At 49.4% G+C, this 23237-nt stretch overlaps 1 protein-coding gene across 5 annotated transcripts in view; it reads right to left on the bottom strand.

The window, feature by feature from the left end:
* VRK3 (VRK serine/threonine kinase 3) overlaps positions 1 to 22695 on the bottom strand; it is a 42814-nt gene extending 20119 nt beyond the window's left edge. For 2 of the 5 annotated variants that reach the window (XM_082676812.1, XM_082676815.1), the window contains exons 1-7: positions 22585 to 22695; positions 21020 to 21082; positions 15879 to 16015; positions 10852 to 10965; positions 9256 to 9450; positions 1466 to 1530; positions 77 to 143 (exon numbers count right to left, since the gene is read on the bottom strand). In XM_082676812.1, the coding sequence (XP_082532938.1) occupies positions 77 to 143; positions 1466 to 1530; positions 9256 to 9450; positions 10852 to 10965; positions 15879 to 16014 (577 nt within the window). In that variant the 5' untranslated portion in view covers position 16015; positions 21020 to 21082; positions 22585 to 22695. Of the gene's footprint in view, positions 1 to 76; positions 144 to 1465; positions 1531 to 9255; positions 9451 to 10851; positions 10966 to 15878; positions 16016 to 21019; positions 21083 to 22505 lie in introns of all 5 variants that reach the window. The other 3 variants (XM_082676814.1, XM_082676813.1, XM_082676816.1) reach the window with 3 other exon arrangements.
* Between the last annotated feature and the right edge of the window lie 542 nt (positions 22696 to 23237).

Below are 23237 nucleotides of genomic sequence, written 5' to 3'. Positions count from 1 at the left end.
CAGGGAGAAGCCAGTTGTTTTGACCAAGCCGGTACCCCCAACTCTTCCCCCACTTGCCCACTTCCCTGAGAAATACCTTGCAAAGGCTTGGCGGCCCGCTGGAAGAAGTTCTGCTCGTTGAACAAGCGCCCATCCTTGGCATCCTAGTGGAGGAGGAGAGGGGAAAAGGCTGTCACACTGGAATCTCTTAGGCAAGGGCTCCAAGGTCATCACTGGCCATGGATTACCCCAGGGTAATGCCAGCAATAACCCAGGTTCCCCAAGTCCTGCACATCAGAACCAAATTCCCTAGGGTGCTCCATGTGAACATATATCAGAGACTCTGAGTCACTGCCCAGGTTCCTTTTCTTTTACAATAGGATCTACAAGTTTCCCTAGACACATGCCCTTCAGCTAAAAACTACATTTCCCAGTCTCCCTTGCAGTGAGGAATGCCCACAAGACCAAGTTCTGGCCAATGGGGATGTGAGCAGAAGAGACACGGGCAACTTCCAGGTTACGCCCTTAAAGGGCTAGGGCAGGCACTCCCCTTCCTCTTTTCCTGTTCCAATTGGCTGGAATGCAGATGAGATGGTAGGAGGTGGAGCAGCCATCTCGGCCCATGAGATGAACGTTATAGATTGAGGGGCCTGGAGCAACAAGAGAGAAGGAAAGTAAGCCCCTGGTTTATGGAACTGTCATATCAGCCCTGGACCACTGCCCCCAGACTGTTAAATGGAAAACCAATAAAATATACTTGTTTAAGCCATAACTAACATTGGGTCATTTTTTCCAAGCAGTCAAACCAAATATTTTAATTAAACACAACTAGTACAGCTGGGTTCTTCAGGGCACAGGGTCAAAGAGAACTGGGTTCAAATCTCAGCTCTGCCATTCACTCATTCTTTCTATAAAGCACCTGTTATGTGCCTAGTATTGTTCTAGGCATTGTCAATACAGCAGTGAACAAAGCAATTTTCATAATGGGCGTCCCTGGGCAAGCGACCGAGCCTTTATTTCCTCATCTGTTAAATGGGAAACACAGTAACCACCCCACAGGTTTGATTATGAAACTCTTAGCCCAGGGTTGGACGCAGGACAGGCTCTCAGCAAGCAGGTGCTATCACTCATCTGCGAGCCTGGTTCAGGAGCACTGGCTCTGAACCACTCACACGGCCTCCATCTAGAGCCAAGGGAGGGCACCCAACCCAGCCGTCCCAGGTTTCGGGCGCTTGCCCAGACACACAGCCAGAAAGCATCAGAGCCAGGGCTCACGGGTGGACCCGACTGCGGTTTCTGAGGGGCCCCATGTAGAAGAACCCAAGGCCCAGAGGGAAACGTGCCCCACCCAAGGTCCCACTGCTCCTTGAAGGCCAAGGCTGTGCTCTCTGGCTTGCCCAGCCCACAGAGGCGCTTGGAGGTCAGTGGTGCATTTGCTAAAGCCCCAGGCCATCCCCTCAGTGCCGCTCCCCCCGGGGCCACTCACTAGTTTAAGTGAGAATCTTTGTTTTCCGAGACTTGACTCGCAGGCAAAGGTGGAGTCGGGCTCAGCTGTGGATGGACAAAGGAGCAAGGTTATCATCTAGAGGGAAGGTCAGGGTCAGTGTCCTCAGAGTAAGGAGCAGCAGCTGTGGTTAACGGATTCCCACAGGGTCAAGTGCATTCTCGACTTTCATGATCTGCTCCTTCCTATTTTCAACAGCTTCTTTCTTTCTCTCTCTGTTAATACACAGCTATGCACAAAGGGTAATTAAACATGAGACTGCTCTCCTCCGAAAGGCCTGCGCGCAAGGCTGAACCTCGGCTGGTGTCTGCGAATCAGCTGGGAAGGTTCTAGGATTCCTAACCAATAAAAGGGGCTCCCGGTGCCCAAACCATTATGCTGAACACCTGCTTTCCTTCTGAGAGTAGAATTTTGGTACCTGCTAGGCAGAGAGTGCCTGTGGGACCAGCATCCAACAATAATCCTGGGCACTGAGTCTCTAATGATCATTCCTCTAATGAGCGTTTCATGTGTGACGTCACAGCTTGTTATAAATCCCGTGTGACTCTAAGGGGAGGGGACTCCGGAAGCTGGCGCTGGTTCCCCCGGACTTACCCCATGTGCTTTATCCCTTTGGTGACTGTGCTGTATCCTTCTGCTATAATAAATTATGACTATAGGCTGAGGCCTGTGGGTCCCCCCAGTGAATCACTGAACCCAGGGGTGGTTCTGGGGCCCCTGACTCAGCAGCTGTATGCATTTGTCTGCATATATGGGTGTGTGGCTGAACCACACCGACTCCATCTTGTCAGGGTCATCTTAGGCCCACTGTCCTACCCCCTCCCCTTTCTGCATAACAGAGCTCTAGCCTACGCATGAGGAACGCACCCAAGCCAGATAAGTTCCTGATTAACTTTAAGCCTTCCTCTGAAAACTGGAAGAATGACTTTTGCTGACACAGATGGTTCACGGTCCACGAGGAATAATGGTTATGAGACCCCCCAGGGGAAGGAAAAATCCAGCTCCTGTTGGCGCAGACGTGCTTCCCCCTTAGAAGTCAGATTCTATCTTTAGCTTTGGCCCCTTTAAATCCCCTGTACCCCTTCTGGCAGCACAGAGTGCAGCTGCAAATGCTTCCAGATCGCTGTCCGCAGGATCCTACCCATATGTAAGGTACCCACAATAAACTTCGTAACTGCACTTTATGGAGCTGTCCACTTCGTTTTCTTCGATCTCAAAGTTCCTTCTCAGCTCCGGGGATACTATTCAATATCCCCGTCTTTGAACAATGCATAAGTACCGTGTGATGGACGCAGATCCCCTTGGAGGAAGACCTGTTCCCCTAGCCCCACGCAACCTGGAGAGGCCACTGCAGCAGCCTTCAGTCCCTCAGGGATGCCCTCAGCTGCAAGTCCCAGGGCGGCCCATAGCCAAAGGCTGATGGAGGGGGATATAAAGGCCCAGCCGTGTTGGCCTAACTCAGAACCACACTGAAGGACCGCTTCTGCTCCAGAGCCCCCATGGGGCCAGCCGAGGTGATCCCTGGGCTGCTCCAGCGCTCTATGTCTCCCCCCTGCCCCACCACTTCCTCCCCCTCCCCTCTGCAGGTGCTGATCCCTGGGGCACTTCCTCATAAACACCTGCATGCTTGCCCCATTCTGCTTAATTACAAACCCTCCAAAGTCTACTGCCCCGTGCTAAGTGTGGGCTTTACGCACATTGTTTCTTCTAATGCTCAGGACGGCCCTAGGAAGGTCTAATACAATGTTATTGTTATTACTATTATGGTGGCTGTCGTCGTTAGCTCCATTTTTTTTTTTAAGAGACAAATGGAAAATTTTATTTGAGCCAAATTTGAGGATTATAACCTGGGAAAAGCATCTCAGAAAGCTCTAAGAACTGTTCCCTGTTAGCTCCACTTGACGGACGAGACGAGAAAGCCGAAGCTTACTGAGGCCGAGTGACACGGGAGGCTTTGTGCCACGCAGATCCGGGCTCAAGCCCAGCCCCTCCGTCAACTCCGTGACTTGGTGTGAGGTGCTAATCCTCTCTGGGCCTCCGCCCCATGTCAATAAAGTAGGACTAATGAAGCCCACCCCTGAGACTGGATGCAAGGATTCAGAGGGGTCGGCAGGAATAACAACAGTACCAGCTGAGCAGGAATCATAGCCAGCTTCACCCGTTTTTGGTTTTGGCCATGCCGCGTGGCTTGTGGGATCTTAGTTCCCTGACCAGTGACTGAACCTGGGCCCTTGGCAGTGAAAGCATGGAGTCCTAACCACTGGACCGCCAGGGAACAACCCCAGCTTCACCCTTTGTATGAGCTGCTCAATGATGCCCCCACCACAGCCCAGCATCACACTGGGCACGCCGGGAGCGCTCAGTGTGTGGCAGCTTTTAAAATATAATCAGCCGAGGGCCCACAGCTGGTAGGTGGCAGAGCGGCACTGGCCTAGGTCTAGCTCACCCCCAGGAGCTCACGAACCGAACCATCGCCATCCATCCCAGCTGGCTCTCTGCATCCTCCTCCCTTTTCTCTCTTCTTTCCCACCCTTCCTAACCATCCAGGCTGGTGTTGTCTGAGACACTGAGCTAAGGGGCAGGGAGGTGACAAAGTTACCTAGAAGCCACCCTTGCCTTCAAGAAGCTCCAGCTGGAGCCGGGCAGGAACCAGGGCTTACAGATTTAAGGCCAAAGGTGACCTGAGCCCAGCCTAAAGGAGGGAAGTGTGGAAAGATCATGGATCTTGGGGGTGAGAGGCGTCCTTCCCACCTGTGCGGAGGGGATTTGGGGGGGATCTTTGAGGGGCATGCTGGAAATGGCCGGGGCACCTCTCAGGCATAAAAACAGTACCTGCCTCAGAGTTACCTCAGGGTCCGAGGAAAAGCACCAGTCAACGAACCACATGCCTGGCACTCGGAAACAGGCAGAACAGCTGGTAATTTAAATATGCTTTTCCTGCACTGCTCTGCAGATTATGAAGGGCTTTTCCCCTCCACTCTTCTCACTGGCCCTCCCGCCGACGCCGGGGAGTCAGCTGGGCAATTCCCATTACACAGAGGAAGCGACAGAGGAGGAAGGCAGTGGGCTTGGCCGAGGGCCTCAGCAGAGCCGGGCTGTAAACCTGGCTCCAGACCCTGCGACCTGGGAGACCCCTGCTTGATGCAAACCTGATACGTGTATGGAAAGTCCCTACGTGTGACAAATGCAGACAGGGGTGTGGCAGGCAGGCAGGTGGGAGCCTCTGATGGCCAAGAGACAGGCGACATTGAACTTGGAGCAACAATGCTGCGCTGGGATCCATCATAACCAGAATAACAACAGGAAGCGTTTATACGGTGCTTTTGCTATTTTCCTGCTCATCGTTCTACTCATTTAACTCTCTTAACGACAACCCCGTGAGGTCGGTGTTATTACACTCTCCATTTGGCAGGTGAGGAAACTGAGGCGCAAGGTCATGACATCCCTCGAGGAAGATCAGACAACGAGCTGCCGGCAGAGGCAGAAGGCTAACTCAACCGGTCTGCCTATGCTTTCCCGCCTCCCCAAACCTGGATGGGGACTCCGGGCATCCCAGGCCCCACCGTCAGCAACACCAGGATCCTGACGCTTCCTGCGTGGGTTTCCAGCCTCTGAGTCTTTGCCTGTGCCGTGCCTCTGCCTGGCCTGCCCTTCTCTGGCCCAACCTTTGTTGTGGGCACAGCTGAAAGGCGCTTAATAAAAGAATAGTGATTCCACCCGACAGTTACCAGCTGACAGGGTCTCTCTGTCTTTGGAGGGCACGTCCAGGACGGCCTGACTCAGTGGTTCTCAACCGTGGGCGGTTCTGCCCCCCCAGCGGGCATCTGGCCATGTCTGGAGACAGTTTTGGTTGTCACGACTGGGAGAGGGGATGGGTGAAGGTCGAGGATGCTGCCAAACACCCTATCGTGCACAGGACAGCCCCCACAATGAATGCCAAGGGTGCCAGGGCTGAGTTAACTGTGTACTTAAAACAAGCCCTAAAGGACCCCTGGGGAACCCCTCGAAAAGGGAGGCAACCATTCTCCCAGAGCAGCTGAAACTGAGGACCAGGGAGAGGCTCAGGGCAGCCACTGGGAGAGATACGTCGTGTTAAGGGGCTGCAGGTAGAGAGAACCAATGGCGAGTCTTTGTAGGTGTGATTAAATTAAGGGTCCTGTGCTGTGGGGACTGACTGTCCTGGATGATCCAGGGGGCCCTAACGTAATCCTACAAGGGTCCTTATAAAGAGGGAGGCAGAGGGAGATTTGACCACAGAAGAGGAGAAGGCGATGTGATGGTAGAAGCAGAACCTGGGGTGATGTGCTTTGAGGATGGAGGAAGGGGCCACAAGCCGAGGGATGCAGACGGCCTCTGGGAGCTGAACAGGCAAGGAAACGGATTTGCCTCTGGAGCCTCTTGGAAGGACTAGCCCTACCCATATCTCTCTTTTTTTTAAATTTTTTTTGGCCGTGCCACGCGGCATGCAGGTTCTTAGTTCCCTGACCAGGGATCGAACCCGTGCCCCCTGCAGTGGAAGTGCGGAGTCTTAACCACTGGACCACCAGGGAAGTCCCTTCGCCCGTATCTTAACTTTAGCTCCGTGAGACTGATTTCAGTCTTGTGACCTCCACAACTAGAAGAGAATAAATGTGTGCTGTCTTCAGCCACTAAGTTTATGGTGATTTGTGATGGTGGCCACAGGAAACGAATACAAGCCCCGAACCTCCATCCACAGGGGGGCAGGCCGGGACTTGAATCCCAGTTGCTTCTCAGAAACAATTCTCCACGCATACCGCAGCTGCAGGGATTTACATGGTTGCCTCGGTGACAGGTCTCCCAAACTGGGCCAGGGAGACCAGGGAGGATGACGTTATAATTCAGTGTTTCACAAAGTAAGAGCGCGTGCCAGCTCACAGGGCTGCTATGGGAATCAGGTGAGCTAACAGACATAGCGAACTTAGCGGGGGTGGGGGCGCAGAGCAGGCTGGAAGCGTCAGCTGCTATGGGAATCAGGTGAGCTAACAGACATAGAGAACTTAGCGGGGGTGGGGGCGCAGAGCAGGCTGGAAGCGTCAGCTCAGCTGCTATAATAAAAATCACCACTCTGGTTGCTGCTGCTGTTGTACTCTCACTGTTTTCAACTACATCTTCCCAACTGGTGCAAACTGGCAGAAGCCAAAGGCAACCTGTCCTGGGGGAACGCCGCCCTGAGGCACATCTACACGCAGCCCCCTCCCCACTGTGCCCGAGCCAGCACCCCGACCTCGCACCGGGCTGGGAAGGGGTCTGATCAAACAACCCGAGACACAAAAGGGGAAGACACACGGCCCAGAGCATTTCCTTCCTAACCTTCCACTGTGGGTTTCTGATGTGAGGACACAGCTGGTTTTTTTTTCCTTCAGATGCCTCCTGCCTTGTTTGTCTTTCTTCTCCCTCTTCCTTCCCGGTCCTCTGGGCCTCTCCCCATCCTCTCTCCCCAGCCTTTCTTGTTGTTGGTTCTGCCCCTCTATCCTTTCTCTTCCTCTCATTCCTTCTCACCCCGATTCCCTCCTCCTCCCTCCCTCCCTCCCTCTCTTGTGGTGTAATGGTTACGAATTACACCTAGGTTCAAATCCCAGCTCTGTCACTTTGAGGCTGTGTGACCTTGGGCGAGTGGCTTCCCCTCTCTGTGCTCCAGCTGTAAGATGAAGTAACATGAGTGTCTCCCTCCTAGCGTGGCTGGGAGCATTAAATGGGCCCCAGAACAGTGCCTGGCATGGAGTGAGCGCTCCCTAGTGTCCCTTTATGCTCTCCTCTCTCCCTCCCTCACCCTCTGTCCCTCCATGACTAATGCTACCTACCTCCGCCTGAGAAGATCCCTTTACCGTTTTCCAAGCTCATTGCCTCTGTCCCTGCTCACCATTTGGGACCAACAGCCCCAGGAGGTGGGCAGGACACCACCTCTCACTTTCCCAACTGGGACATCAAGGCAGAGCTGCTCGCCCAGGCTCACTCAGTGTGCCAGAGCCCAGTCACGACTCCACCTGGGTCCGTTTTTTCTTTTTTTTGGCCTTACCGCACGGCACGTGGGATCTTACCTCCCTGACCAGGGATCGAACCCAGGTCCTCTGCAGTGGAAGCCACTGGACCACCAGGAAGTCCCCACCTGGGTCTGTCTCAAATGTGGCTGCCCTGCCCTCCTGCCCAGGCTCTAAGGCGGGATGGCCAACCTGAGGCTCGAAATTGCTGGCACCCGTGTCTGGCCGGCCGGTGCTTCCAAATCAGAGATTTCCTCTCAAAATCCCGATCTCTGGCTTTTCCTGCAAGCTTGGAAGCTCTCTGGAGCCAGATCTCTGTCTAGTCATTAACACCCCTGGGCTTCATTTTCCTTATCTAGAAAATGGGGATAATGACCTTGCTGACGTCATGAGGCTGTCGTGAGAATTAAACAGGTTAAGAAGTATAAAGCAAACATATGTCCACGTGAAAACCTGTACACGCACGATCACAGCAGCATTATTCATCATGGCCCGAAGTGGACACAGTCCAAACATCCACCAACTGATAAATGGATCAACCAGATGTGATATATACACACCCTGCAATCTTACTCGGCCATAAAACAGAAGGAAGTTCTGACAAAGGCGACAACATAGTTGGACCTTGAAAGCATCGTGCTGAGGGGAAGAAGCCAGACAAAAAAGGCCACAGAGAGTATCGCTCCATTTACCTGAAATGTCCAGAATAGGCAAATCCAGAGACATAAAGTAGATTAGTGGTTGCCAGGGGCTGGGGGGGGAGGAGGAGAGTAACTGGTAAAGGTACAGGGTTTCCTCTTGGGGTGACAGAAATACTCTGGAACTAGATGGTGGTGACGGATGCGCACCATCGTGAATCTACTAAAACCCACTGAACTGTAGACTTTAAAATGGTGAATCTTATACGAATTTTATCTCAATTTTTAAAAATGCAAAAAAAACCTCATAAAACCACATAAAGTGCTTAGAACAAGGCCTGGCCTGGAGTAAGCACTCAGTTAATGCTAGGTTGATTAATACTAACATTTCCAGTGCAGTTATCTTTTCCTTCATTGTAACAAGTTGTCTTGCTGCATTTTTTGTTTAACTGTTGTTTTGTTTAACTTCAAAGCCCAGCCCTGCTTCTTCCCGTCCCACTGATAAGAAAGCCTGGAGCTCCCTCTTTTGGTGATGGCAGAGATTCAAACCACATGAGGCCCTGGCCTGGGCAGAACCCTCACCCCAGCCCTGCCCCTTAACCACAGTAAAAACCGGGGCTAGGTGCTCTTCCTTGTTCTCACAGAGCTTCTACCCCCACCAGAGATCTCAATTACACAAGCAGTAAACCTTTCATATCCTCATCGGTCTCAACATTCAAACCAAATTTGGAGGGAGGGTCCATCCTATCTCTGCAGGACAGACAGACAGTGATCACTGTCCTTATCTTCCGGCCACACTGGGCCTGCACTCCCACGTGACAACAGTAGGTGGCGGTGGAGAAGAGTGTCCTCTTTATCCAGGGCACATGTGCTTTGGTTGGCCACAGTCCCCACCACTCCCAATCGCCTGACTCCCAGCCTCCTGCACTCATTTACTCTACCTTCCCAGCTGCTGTAGGTGCATAGGTTTGCAGTCCCAGCTCTAAGAGAAAGCTGCCTCGAGGCAGGTCTGCAGCTGGGATACGGCTCCATCTCCATTCTCAGAAAGTGGTTCCCTCCCCTTTGCCTTGGCTCCAAGATGGCCCGACCCAGCCCAGCCCAGCCCAGCACCTGCCCACCTGTGGACAGAGTGTACCTTCATAGAGAATGCCCTGGCCATCCCTGCTCTGGAGGCAGCTCAGCTTCCAGTGCTGCCCACTCTTGTCTATCAGCACCGTCCTCTCTGGCAAAGCCTTGAGCGAGGTGGTCACCCGGCTCCGCTTCAGTGCCTGAGGGCTCTGCCTGGTTGTCTGAGGGCTGCTCTGGGAGGTTGGGGATCTGCTCCAGCACCCTGCAGGAGGATGGTGAGAATAAAGAAAAGGCGGCATCCGGGAGAGAAAAGTTGGGTGGGTAATCAGACGGCGCTCATAATACTGTTCATTTATTAATTTGTCCATTCAACAAAAGCTTCCTCAGACCTTCCACGGATCCTGTGTGCTGAAGCTGGGGACCCGGACGTGAGTTGGATCTGGACCCTTCCCTTGGGAGCCTCTAATTTGGTGGGGGAGACTGACCTGGATACAGCTGGTCAGAACTGAGTCTGAGACAGGGCAGTACAGAGGAATATGAGAAAGAGACTGACAGTGCCTGCAGAAGTCAGGGGAGGCTTCATGGAGGAGGGGACATTTGAGTTGGGTCCTATTGGACGAGTAGAAGTTTGCCAGGGAGGAAAAAAAAACCATTCCAGACATTCAACCCAAAACATCCTAAAACAGGACCTGGTTTTGTGCTGAGCATGAAGAGGGACAAGACATTTGTTAGACTGAGGCCGTGCCTTTGAGGGGCTCCTAGACTGGCAAGACAATGCGGGCGGTGTGGTGAGATAGGGACACAGGAAAAGATATTCCCTGCTTCACTCCTCCCAGCCGCCATCCACCCAAGGCACAGATGGGATGAGGCCGTGGGGCCCAGAGATAACAAGGGAGAAAGAGGAGACACCGAAGGGCTGTGACTTGAGATCCGAAGACCCAGTGGGAAGGAGACGAGCATATGGTCCTCACCCTTCCCTGCTCACTGGCTGGCACAGGGAATACACAAATGAGTCCACCCGGTCCCTGTCCACGAGGGACTCTCAGTCCAGCAAGCGAGGCAGAAAGGGACATAGAGCCTGGAGGAGACATGAACTCAAATGAGGACATCACTGGCACTGTGGGAGCCCAGACAAAGAGGACAGAGAGGCTATGGAGGGAGATGAGGTGGAATTGATCCAGCCTATGGCATTCAGGAAAGGCTTCCTAGAGATCTGACCCTGAGTGCTGGAAAGAGGAGAGGCCCTAGGGCTGAAGGAACAGACTTAGCCAAGACCAGAAGCTGAAAACCCTAAAAAGTATTTCCAAAAGTGAGTTTTCTGTGTACAGGGTTGTGGTGAGAGCTAAAGGAGGAACCAGACCATCGTCTCAGAGGTCAGGCTGAAGAGCCCAGACAGTGGGGCGATGGGGACGGTAGGGGGCTGTGAGCAGGGACGGGTGAGGTCACCTCTGGCCAGGTAGGGATGGACTGGAGGGGGAGCCTGTGGGCTGGAAGGTGGGGGGGATCCTGGGAGGAGGGTCCAAGCAGGCGTACGTGATGCCTGAGCAGAGGCATGATGCCTCAAACATTGTCAGATGACCCTCCTTTCCCCCATATTGAGCAGAACTCTCATCTTTGGGTTTCTCACAGGTACTGAAGGTATCTTCAGATTCAGAACTCTCACCTTCTGAGAGAAGGGATGATGGGGGAGAGGAAGCGCAGCTGGGCCATTTCACTTTCTTGGGAGATATTTCAGAACTGGTGTTCCTCCTTTTCTTTGAGCCTAGAGAAAGGAAGACTGAATGCAGACTGGAGTTACAGAAGTCCTTTCCAGGAACCATTAAACCAGAAACCTGAGGTCATATTCAACACTCTCTTCCCTTTGACCCTCACAGCCAAGTTTTACTACTATCACCTAAATAATCTAAACAAACTTTCCTTTGTTTTAGTTATTCTTTCCTAAGAGAGGCTTAGCCTCTCTTTTATATCCTCAAGCACTTTATCACAGTGTGGTCTCCTTTAGGTAATTTCTTCAGATCTGTCTTCCAGTTCACTGTTCTCCTTCAGAGTGTCTAGTCTGGAGTTTAAACCATCCAATGAGTTTCTGATTGCCATGATGATATTTATTTTTATCATCAGAGATTTTATTTGGTTCTTTTAAAATCTGCCTAATCAATCCTAACTAGCTTTCGTTCCTTCACTGTACCTTCAATTAGTTCTTTTATTTCTGTAAACATAATAAATGTGCTTTGTACATATTCTCGTCTGTTAATTCCAAGGTCTCTGGTCATTGTAGGTCTGATTCTATAGTTTGTGTTTCTCCTGGCAGTGGCTTGTTTCCTGGTATCTTTGTTAATTGGTTGGGAGCTGATGTGCCTGTTGGAAGTCTAAGGTCTGTCTTTAAAAGATGTTCCACAAGAAAAGATTTGGCTCTGCTGGGGCGGAGGGCACCCACCACTCATCACTTTATACTAACTTTTCTGCTTGTATTTTTTGGGGGCCACACAGATCAGTATGAATTCTGGCCCCAAACTGGTTAAGGATGTGAGTTCTTGGTTAGGAGTTCTCAGAGAGGACATTTTTCACTCACAATCAAGGCTGAGACAGACAAATGTCTCCACATATTTTCTCTGTGGAGCAATTTTTTTTACCACTGAAAAGTCCCAGATTTTAGAGGAGGTTTCCAATCTCACCCCTGTGCTGCTCAGGCCCTATGCTTTGTCTCCTGTACCCCATAATGACCAGCACACAGCCCAGGACCAATACCCGCTATAGCATTTGCTCAGCCCTGTGGGTCTGTGTTTTCTTTCTTTTCTTTTTTCTTTTCTTCCTTCCTTCCTTCCTTCCTTCCTTCTTTTCTTTCTTTTTCTTTTCATTCTTTCTTCATTTTCTTTCTTCCTTCCTTTCTTCCTTTTCTTTCTTTCTTTCCTTCCTTCTTTCTTTCCTTTCTCTGTCTCTGTCTCTGTCTCTCTCTCCCTCCCTCCCTCCCTCCCTCCCTATCTATTTATTGCCTGCATTGGGTCTTAGTTGTGGCAAGCAGGATCTTTTGTTGCAGTGCGCGGGCTTCTCTAGTTGTGACGCATGGGCTCCAGAGCAAGCGGGCTCTCTAGTCGTGCGTGAGGGCTCCAGAGCACATGGGCTCTATCGTTGGGGTGCGTGGGCTTAGTTGCCCCATGGCATGTGGGATCTTAGTTCCCTGACCAGGGATCGAACCAGCGTCCCCTGCATTGCAAGACGGATTGTTAACCACTAGACCACCAGGGAAGTCCCTGTGTTATCTTATTGCTCACTTCCATGTAATTACCTTACTTTCCTACCATTCAGCCCTATGAATATAAAGATATTCTTTATATTTTATCCAGCATTTTGTGCTGTGCTGAGCCATAAGGGACTTTTCCTTATCATCTAGTCTGCTGTACTACTAAAACCAGAAGTCTTCTTTCAGTTGACATTACCTCAGCCAGCATACTTGGTCTCTGGACTCCTGGAATGGCCTCCTAACTGGTTTCCATGCCTCCAATCTACTTTCCACACGTAGCATTCAGAGAGGTCTCTTCAAAATGCAAATCATACTGTGTTTCCCATTTGGCGGAAGTTCTTCCATGGCTCCTCACCACATCAGTGATTACTAAACTCCTTACCCATGGTCTACAAGGCCCCACGTGTCTGCCCCCAGTACAGCTGTCCTTCTTTACTTCTCCAACATGTATGGCTCTTCCCCATACCATGCCTCGATGCCTGAATTCCTGTTCCGACCCCCTCACCTTGCCCCCAGTCTTCACTTGGCTAACTCTTATCATCCCTAGATCTCGGCTCAAACATTACCCACCTAGGGAGGCCTTCCCTGACCCTCCCAGAAACACATCTCCCTTATGTGTGTTCTGTGGTCCATCCATTGCCCTTCTGTTATCATGCACTCAACTAATAATTGTTTATTCAATGTCTGTTTGCCTTACCAGCCACCAAAATCTCTGAGAGAGCAGAAACCAGGTCCATCTCACCTGTTACTACATCCCTGGGCACAAACACAGCACCTAAGTACACAATAGGCAGTCCAAGTATGTTTGTTGCCTGATGACTGGGTGAATGAACAATGAGTGAGGCCCAAGGCTGGCATTAGCGAAGGCTGGGGTTAAGGACTCAGGCTCTGATGGATGGACCTAGAGATTATCATACTAAATGAAGTAAGTCAGACAGAGAAAAACAAATATCATACGATATCACACATGTGGAATCTAAAAAAAAATGATACAGGACTTCCCTGGTGGTGCAGTGGTTAAGAATCCACCTGCCAATGCAGGGGACACGGGTTCAAGCCCTGGTCCGGGAAGATCCCACATGCCGCGGAGCAACTAAGCCCGCGAGCCACAACTACTGAGCCGTGTGCCACAACTACCGAAGCCTGCACGCCTAGAGCCCGAGCTCCACAAGACAAGCCAATGAGAAGCCCGCACACCACAGGAAGAGTAGCCCCCACTCACCGCAACTAGAGAAAGCCCGTGTGCAGCAACGAAGACCCAACACAGCCAAAAATAAATAAATAAATATATATAAAAACATGATACAAATGAACTTATTTACAAAACAGAAACAGACTCACAGTCTTCAAAAACAAACTTACGGTTACCAAAGGGGAAATGTGTCGGGAGGGATAAATTAGGAGTTTGGGATTAACATACACATCACTATACATAAAATAGATAATTAACAAGGACCTACTGTACAGCACAGGGAATGCTATTCAATATTCTGTAATAACCTATATGGGAAAAGAATCTGAAAAAGAATGGATATATATATGTATAACTGAATTACTTTGCTGTACACCTGAAACTAACACAACATTGTAAATCAACTCTACTCCAATATAAAATGAGAATGCGAACCAAAACCATACACTAAGGATGAGGAGAAAGACAGGAGGAGCCTGGGTCCCTTACGGCATCATGGGGACACCATCCGTACACTGGACTGTCCCCTCCAGACTTTTTGTTAGAAAGAAAAACAAACCTCATTTGTTTAAACTCTTGAAGTAGTGTTTTCTGTTACTTGCAGCCAAACACACTCCTAAATGATAAAACGAACGTTGCTGAACTTTCTGCCACGTATGCCAACTTCCTTCTGTGGCCTTCAGATAAGCAAATCCACTTCGATTTACCAATGTAGGATCTGTGCTTGGGCTTTCCATTGGCTGGGACCTACTGCTGATATTTCATTCATTCAGTCAACCAATCAATAAGATTTCTCAGCACCCAACTCTGTATCAGGCACAGTCCTGGATGCTGTGCAAACAACAGAGCTTACAAACCACAATAAACTCCTATCCTTACAGAGCTTCAAGATGAGGAGCAATATAAATGAGTAAAATAATATATTTAATCCAGTTGATACTTACAAGTACTGAAAGGCAAGATAAAGCAGGGGCAGGGGACAGGGGCTGTCACATGTAGGAGGATGCAATTTAATTAGAGGTGTCAGGGAAGGCCTCTCTGAGCAGGCAACAATTGCATAAAGACCTGAAGAAAGTGAGAGAGGGGGTCATGCACCAGATGAGGGAAGAACCACCCAGAGAGAGAGAACAGCAAGTGCAACAGCTTAGAGGTCCAGGGTTAGGAGATGAGCTCTGAGAGACAACAGGGACCTGATCATGTCAGGCTTAACCTGGGAAGGTAGTGAGCAGGGGAATGACAGGGTCTGACTTTGTTTTAACAGGGTCCATCAGGCTGCCACTTGAAGAGAGCTGCAGGGAACAGAGAAGAAGCAGGGAGACCAGGGGAAGAAAGCTTCTACAATATTGGTGAGGTGAGGGTGAGATGGATCAGGGTGGTGGCAGGAAGTGGTCCAATTCAGCATTGAGTTTTTTAAAAAATAAATTTACTTATTTATTTTTGGCTGCATTGGGTCTTCGTTGCTGCTCACAGGCTTTCTCTAGTTGAGGCGAGTGGCGGCTACTCTTCATTGTGGTGCACGGGCTTCTCATTGCACTGGCTTCTCTTGTTGCAGAGCACGGGGCTCTAGGCGCAAAGCCTTCAGTAGTTGTGGCACATGGTCTCAGGAGTTGTGGCTTGTGGGTTCTAGAGCGCAGGCTCAGTAGTTGTGGCACACGGGCTTAGTTGCTCCGTGGCATGTGGGATCTTCCCGGACCAGGGATCAAACCTGTGTCCCCTGCATTGGCAGGTGGATTCTTAACCACTGTGCCATCAGGGTAGTCCTTGGCATTGACTTTTAAAGGGAGAGATGATGAGATCTGCTGGAGGGCTGCAGTCATGGGGTGGGAGAGAAAGAGGACTTGAGGATGACTACATGGTCTGAGAAGCTGAATAAGCTGAACTGCTGTTACCTCGATGGGATAGTCTATGGAAGGGGCAGGTGGGGGGTGGCAGTCATATCAGGAGCTTAGTTCTGGGCATGCGGAGACACTTATGGGACATCCAATAGATGTCAAGCAGGGAGTCTGATATATATGAATGTAGATTTCAGGGGAAGAGTCCAAGCTGGAGACAGAAATGCATGAGTTGTCAACTTCAGAGCCACGAGCCCGATAAAACGCCAAGAAACTCTGTATAGGGAGAGCCTGAGCTCTGGGCTTCTCCGGTATCCATGCAGGGTCAGGCAGACTGCAAAGGTGTCTGTCCTTCCTTCCCAAATGCACACACGCACGCACACACATCACCCCTCCTAAAGGGAGAAGCATAAAGCCCCGGTTCTTACCTTGGGAGGATGACATAGACGGCTTGACAAAGGTCTGGGACCCCTCGTGCTCCTCTGTAGGCAGAGGTTTTCCGCAGTAGGGGCAGAATTTGAAAGTTGCTTCAACATCTTTGCCACAGTCTGGACAGGAGATCATGCTAGAAAACAGAAGTGGGGTCGGGGGACAGGAAGCTGGAAGAAAACTTAATCCACTGCCGACGAGTAGTCACCTGAGTTCCCCATGATGATGAGATTACAGAAAGAAGAAAAGTTATCATACCTGGAATACCCTCTCTCAGAAAGTGGCCACTTCTTTTTTTTTTCTTTTTTGGCTGCACTGCACGGCATGTGCGATCTTAGTTCCCTGGCCAGGGATCGAACCTGTGCCCCCCTGCAGTGGAAGTGCAGCATCCTAACCACTGGACCGCCAGGGAATTCCCAGAAAGTGGCCACTTGTAAAATGAGTTCTCAGGGACTTCCTGGCAGTCCAGAGGTTAAGACTCTGCACTTCCACTGCAGGGGGCACGGGTCTGATCCCTGGTCAGGGAACTAAGATCCCGCGTGCCGCATGGTGTGGCCAAGGGGGGGCGAGAAAGTGAGTTCTCGCCCCGTGTCCAGCCTCTAGCCACCTGTCTCTCCCTAATGGCCCAGGGCAGGTACAAAGCAGAACAAATGCAGAGTGAAACTGCAGCGCTCACAAAAGATATGAGAATGGCTTGAGGTCAATAAAAGTTCTGCAGAACTGCTCCAATCACGGAAGCATTGAGGGTCTTCAGCTGTAATTGTGATGCTCATTTCTTGAACCATGTTATGGGGAAGGTAGAGACCATTAGTGCTCACCAGATATCCACATCCTCCCCTTCACTTCCCAGGATCCCCTGCAGTGAGATTGGGGCCACTAGTTTTGGCTACTTCTGGCCAATGGGGTGTGAATGGAAGTCACTTCCCGGCTGAGGCAGTTAAGAGCCCAAGTACCTCCTCTGTCCACCCATCCTCTGCAGGGATGGCCCAGATGGTCCATACTCCAGATGGCATAGGTACAAGATGAAGCAGGGCTGCCTGGTCCATGTCGCAATCTCATGATGGGCAAATAAACTTACATTGTATTAAGCCACTAAGATTTCAGGGTTTACTTGTTACTGCAGCACATCCTACCCTATCCTGACTAACTTAGAGGGGTAACGGGTGTTCACTACGTTATCCTCTAAGCCTTGTGTATTTCTGCAATACTTCCTAATACTTTAAAAAATCAAAGGCAAAGTCACACATAGAGCCTACAACAAATGAGGATACAGCAGGTGTATTCATTTGCTTGGGCAGCCACAACTCAATACCATGGACTAGGTGGCTTAAACAACAGGAATTTATTTTCTCACAATTTTGGAGGCTAGAAGTCCGGGATCGAGGTATCAGCAAGTTTGGCTTCTTCTGAGGCCTCTGTCCTTGACTTGCAGATGGCTGCCTTCTCACTGTGTCCTCACATGGTTGTCCCTCTATCTGTGTTCTAATCCCTCTTCTTATTGGACTAGGGCCCATCATAGTCTGTTTGAGTGGCTATAATAAAATATCACAGACTACTGGGTGGCTTACAATCAACAGAAATTTATTTCTCACAGTTCTGGAGACTGGGATGTCCAAGATCAAGGTGCCACTGTGGCTGGGTTATGGTAAAGGCCCTCTTCTGGGCTACAGACTGACAACTTCACCCTGTGTCCTCACATGGAGGAAGGGGCTGGGGAGCTCTCTGGGTCTCTTTTATAAGGGCACTAATCCCATTCATGAGAGCTCCACCCTTACGACCTACCCACATCCCAAAGGCCCCACCTCCTAATACCGTCACATTGGGCATTTCATTTCAACATATGAATTTTGCGGGGGGACACAAATGTTCAGACCACAGCAGGCCCACCCTAAAGACCTCGCTTTAATTACCTCTTTAAAGGCCCTATCTCCAAATACAGATGCATTCTGAGATACTCAGGGTTAGAGTTTCCTAAAAATATGAATTTTTGCGGGATACAACTTAGCCCATAAGAGCAGGATGAAACTAGTTCATAAATGAAGCAGAGAAACTCAACAGGGATGACAGTGCAATAGGCATTTCCAATGAATATACTTTAAATAGCAAAAGAAAAAAGCAAAATTATTTTATTTGTTTTTTATTCTAAGATTCAGTGTACAGTCCCAGTTATAAGCTGGGATATCAAAATAGAAGTCAAAATAAACTTGTGCTTGTGACTTCATTTTGCCTTGCAAGACAAAGTTCTTTTCTTTTTACTTTCACTTATTTATCTTTAACAAATAACAACTGTCTATATTTAAAGTGTACAACTTGTTTATATATGTGTATGTGTGTATATATATAAATAATTCTAATTTGCCATATATGTATATATGACAAATTAAAATTATAATGGAGTGATCATAGTTCAGACATACAAAAATGGAACTGGGCAGCCACTGAGGATCTGGTCTCAGGACTTTCCTGCAACACTGAGAACTTGAACTTTCTGTGAACTATACCTAACCCAAGGACACCAGCCATTTTTAAAACAACATCTGCTACCTGGAACCTTGTGTCTCAGGGCTGTTCCCCCTCGTATAGATGCAACCATTCTGACCCCAACCAATCCTTGCTTAACAAACACTCTACTTCTTGCCAGCTTGATTTTTTTTTAACATCTTTATTGGGGTATAATTGCTTTACAATGGTGTGTTAATTTCTGCTTTATAACAAAGTGAATCAGCTATACATATACATATATCCCTGTATCTCCTCCCTTTTGCGTCTCCCTCCCACCCTCCCTATCCCACCCCTCTAGGTGATCATAAAGCTGGTATCCCTGTGCTATGTGGCTGCTTCCCACTACCTATTTTACATTTGGTAGTGTATATATGTCCATGCCACTCTCTTCATCCCAGCTTACCCTTCCCACTCCCCATGTCCTCAATTTCATTCTCTACGTCTGCATCTTTATTCCTGTCCTGCCCCTTCAGAACCATTTTTTTTTTTTTTAGATTCCATATGTATGCGTTAGCAGACGGTATTTGTCTTTCTCTTTCTGACTTACTTCACTCTGTATGACAGACTCTAGGTCCATCCACCTCACTACAAATAACTCAGTTTTGTTTCTTTTTATGGCTGAGTAATATTCCATTGCATATATGTGCCACATCTTCTTTATCCATTCACCTGTCGATGGGCATTTAGGTTGCTTCCATTTCTGGCTATTGTAAATAGAGCTGCAATGAACATTGTGGTACATGACTCTTTTTGAATTATGGTTTTCTCAGGTTTGCCCAGTAGTGGGATTGCTGGGTCGTATGGTAGTTCTGTTTTTAGTTTTTTAAGGAACCTCCATGCTGTTCTCCATAGTGGCTGTATCATCTAATTATAATTCTTGATAAACAACTAATGTAACTAATTGTGGCTTTGCAGTTTTTGCCTTTAGAAGCTTCCTTCATTTGTAGTCCAGTGGAACACAATTCAAGTTGCTTCTTCTTTTTTTTTTTTTTAATTGTAATACGTATATATGTATTTCTTTATTAGGATGCCCTCAAGTACTTCTTGAATCTGGGTCTCCTGGGCTGCAGTCCTAACAAACCCCAAATAAATCCCTCTTTATTTCAGTCAGTCTCCGTTTCTGAAAGTCTGGTTAACAGTATACATTATGAAACGATCACCACAATCAAACTAATTAACATATCCATCACCTCTTATAGTTCCAATTTGTGTGTGTGTGTGTGTGTGTGTGTGTGTGTGTGTGTGTGTGTGGTAAGGACACTTGAGATCTACTCTCTCAGCAAATTTCAAGTATACAATTAGTTATTATTTACTATAGCTGCCATGCTATACATTAGGTCTCCAGAATTTATTCATCTTATAATGGGAAGTTTATACCCTTTGATCAATATCTCTTTTCCCCCACAGCCTCTGGTAAGTACCGTTCCACTCACTGTTACTATGAGTTTGACAATTTTTTTTTAGATTCCACATATATGTCAGATCATGCCATATTTATCTTTCTGTGTCTGGCTCAGTCTAATTAAAACCTTTTCCTTTATTCACTGTAAAGACTGGTTTCTGTTGAGAATGCAAACAGTAGAGTCCTTAAAATCACAGGCTCTGGTTCCAGGCTGCCTGGATTTGAATTCCAGATGTGCTCCTTGCTGGGCATGTTGCAATACATTTCTATCAATTGCTAAGAACAGGGGCCCGGCCCACAGAAAGCCTTTTATGTTAGTGGTTGTTATTACCCTATCATGCCCTGTATCCCACGTTTCTATTCTTCCCTTTTCTCTTTCCATATCCTAAGTTCTGAGCCTCTCAGGTCTCTCCATTTCCTCTTGGTGCTAACTCATGGAGTTCCAGTGCTTGCCCTTGAAACACACAGGCCGTCCAAACAGCCCATGAAAGAAATCTCAACCAGAGGAGAAAAGGGTTCCTCTTCCCCTTGGCCTGCAGAGGAGTACAAACCACGCTGTGGCATAAAACTGCCTTTCTGTTATTTTACACAAGTTGTGTACGACATATGATTTCAAAACTGCCGTCACGTGTTCTTTAGCCTCTAAGAAGGTTGTAATCCTGATTGGTCGTGTGACTTAATCATTTGCTTTCCTGGTAATAACATTTAAATGGACATCTCTAGCTTTTCGAAGATATAAATACTGGTGAGCATTTTTTTAAGCTAGAAGAGTCACCATCACTTCTCCCTTCAGGCCATGACAAACCAGAAACCCTTGTGTGATGTTGGAGCCACAAGATCAAAACTGTCTAGAGGACAGCTACCCTGGAGAGTTGCTCCAGACTTTGTATTAGTGAGAAACTGGTGTCTGGGTTAAGCTACTGAGATTTGGGGGTCAATTGTTACTGCAGCATGGTCTAGCCTAGTCTGACTAATACACTCAAGACTGTGCTAGGTTACTTATGTAAATAAAAGTTTGAAAATTTGAGGCGGTTTCAGTGGAATTTCCCCAGGTGCCAAGTGCTGTCGGATAAAGACGGCTTTTAGGAATGGGTAAGCGCCTGGACCACTGCCACGCCACTGATAACCTTTCTCCTGGGAGTGAAGTCTGCGAGCAGTAACACACAGGAGATGCAGCAGGAGCAGGCTGTTGGTGGGGAATAGGACTTAAGGGGCATACGTCCCAGGGGATGGTACCTTTATGGGGTCACGGTCTGGCCCTCAGACTCACTGGGCTGGAAACTCCATCTTAACTGTGTCCTGTAAGTGAAAAGAGGTGGAGAGACTGACTCAGGTTTGCTGCACATAAGTAAAAGATAACGGTTGGGACTTCCCTGGTGGCGCAGTGATTAAGAATCCGCCTGCCAATGCAGGGGACATGGGTTCGAGCCCTGGTCCGGGAAGATCCCACATGCCACGGAGCAGCTAAGCCCATGCGCCGCAACTACTGAGACTGCGCTCTAGAGCCCACAAACCACAACTACTGAGCCCACGTGCCACAACTACTGAAGCCCGCGCGCCTAGACCCTCTGATCCGCAACAAAAGAAGCCACCCAATGAGAAGCCCGCGCACCTCAAAGAAGAGTAGCCCCTGCTCGCCACAGAGAAAGCCTGCGCGCAGCAACGAAGACCCAATGCAGGCAAATAAATAAATAAATATTTATTTTTAAAAAAGATAATGGTTAATGTTTATTGAGCATTGGCTATGCAGCCAACATGTGCTAAGTTTGTTCATTCACTCATTCGCTCAATAATTATTCACTGGGCTTCCCTGGTGGCGCAGTGGTTGAGAGTCCGCCTGCCGATGCAGGGTCCCACATGCCGCGGAGTGGCTGGGCCCGTGAGCCATGGCCGCTGAGCCTGTGCGTCCAGAGCCTGTGCTCCGCAACGGGAGAGGCCACAACAGTGAGAGGCCCGCGTAGCGCAAAAAAACAAACAAACAAAAATTATTCACTGAACTCCTAATATGTGCCTACTACTGGGGATACAGCAGCAAAGGAAACAAACAAGGCTCCTGACCCGACAAAGCTCATTCTAGTGGGGGAAGACAAGTTTAATAAATAAGTAAGCAACTGTTTAATACGTCACGTGGAAGTACAGCTATACTAAACTCTCAATAAATATGTATGGAAGAAACAAGGAAGTCTCAGTGTTGAAGTCACCGGTCCAAGGTCATATGGCTAGCTCAGGACTCAGAGCCAAGGCTCCAACACTCAGGCCAGTCTTTATCATTCATTCACCCATTTTCTTTACTTACTCAACAAACATTTACTGAACATCTGCTATGTGTTAAATACTGTGCCCCTCGTGGAAGAGCTAAAGATTAGACTTTAACTTAGGGCAGGAGGGCTAATCACCTAGGTGACGGGATTCGCCTCGGCCCCGTCCTCCGCGGAAACCAGGGATGACGTAGTACCACGGCGGGGCGTCTGTCGAACTCCCCATTAGTTCCGCCCGTCTCCGTCGTAGCCACGCCTATCACCAAGAGCCCGAAGAAGCTGGGGACACTTGGAGCCGGCAGGTTATTTCGGAGACCAGAAGCTTCTTTCATCCCGACCCCCGACGCCCGCTCCCAGGGGCTCCGCCTCCCACAAAGAGTCGCGCTCACGTCACAGGCACCACGACCGAACTCTGGCTAGGGTATCAGGAGACCTCCCCCTGCTCCGCTTCTCCTTCCCCTCACCTCTAGATTTGGTGAGCGGAGTGGGCAGACACATATTTGCAGCCAGACCCTCGAACCCGCCAGGGGAACCGTGACTCACCTTCTCAGTTGCCCCGCGAAAACTTCCGCTTGGGCGGAAGGCGCTGCGCGCGCACCCTCTCCCTCGCGGAAGGACTGCGGCCGCGCAGCCTACGCAGACCTCCGGCTTGCCGGCGGGCTGTGCCTTCCTGGGAACTCCATTTCCCAGGCACCTTCGCGGCAGACCAGCCCTCTGACTCAGGGCTGGGGGAGGGATTTTCCCTCATCGCCCAACCGCATTCCAAATTCTGTGGAACGCTTCCTGGTTCTATTGCGCATATGCCAACGTGGAGCCAATCGTAAGGAGGGATGAACTACGAAGACTGACTAGGTTGTCCTTCAAAAGCTGGACTACAATACCCAGATGCCACCTGATGCCGAGTCTCTTTCTACTCTATTTCCCAGTGTGCTCAGCGGGGCCTCTAAGGACGAAGAAGAGGGTGGAGATGGGAAGACAAGAAAAGGCGTCCGCATAGCTCTCTGGGAAACGGGATCCTGGGGCTGGCGCGGAGGATCCTGGGTGGGGAGTAGCTCTGAAGAGATTCTCCCGGTAACGGAAGTGGCTGTGGGGAGGCGCGAGTCCGAGCAGTTGGGTCTCCGGCTCCCACCCGTTTGGGGTCGAGTCTTTTAACCTGGCTGACCGCAGTCTCGAGGTGAGGAGACGCCGGGGCTGGG

The sequence above is a fragment of the Grampus griseus genome (genome assembly GCF_964374135.1).
Source record: "Grampus griseus genome assembly, chromosome: 19".
NCBI lineage: Eukaryota > Metazoa > Chordata > Mammalia > Artiodactyla > Delphinidae > Grampus > Grampus griseus.
The sequence above is the reverse complement of the archived record's forward strand: the minus strand, read 5'-3'. Positions and strand labels throughout refer to the sequence as shown.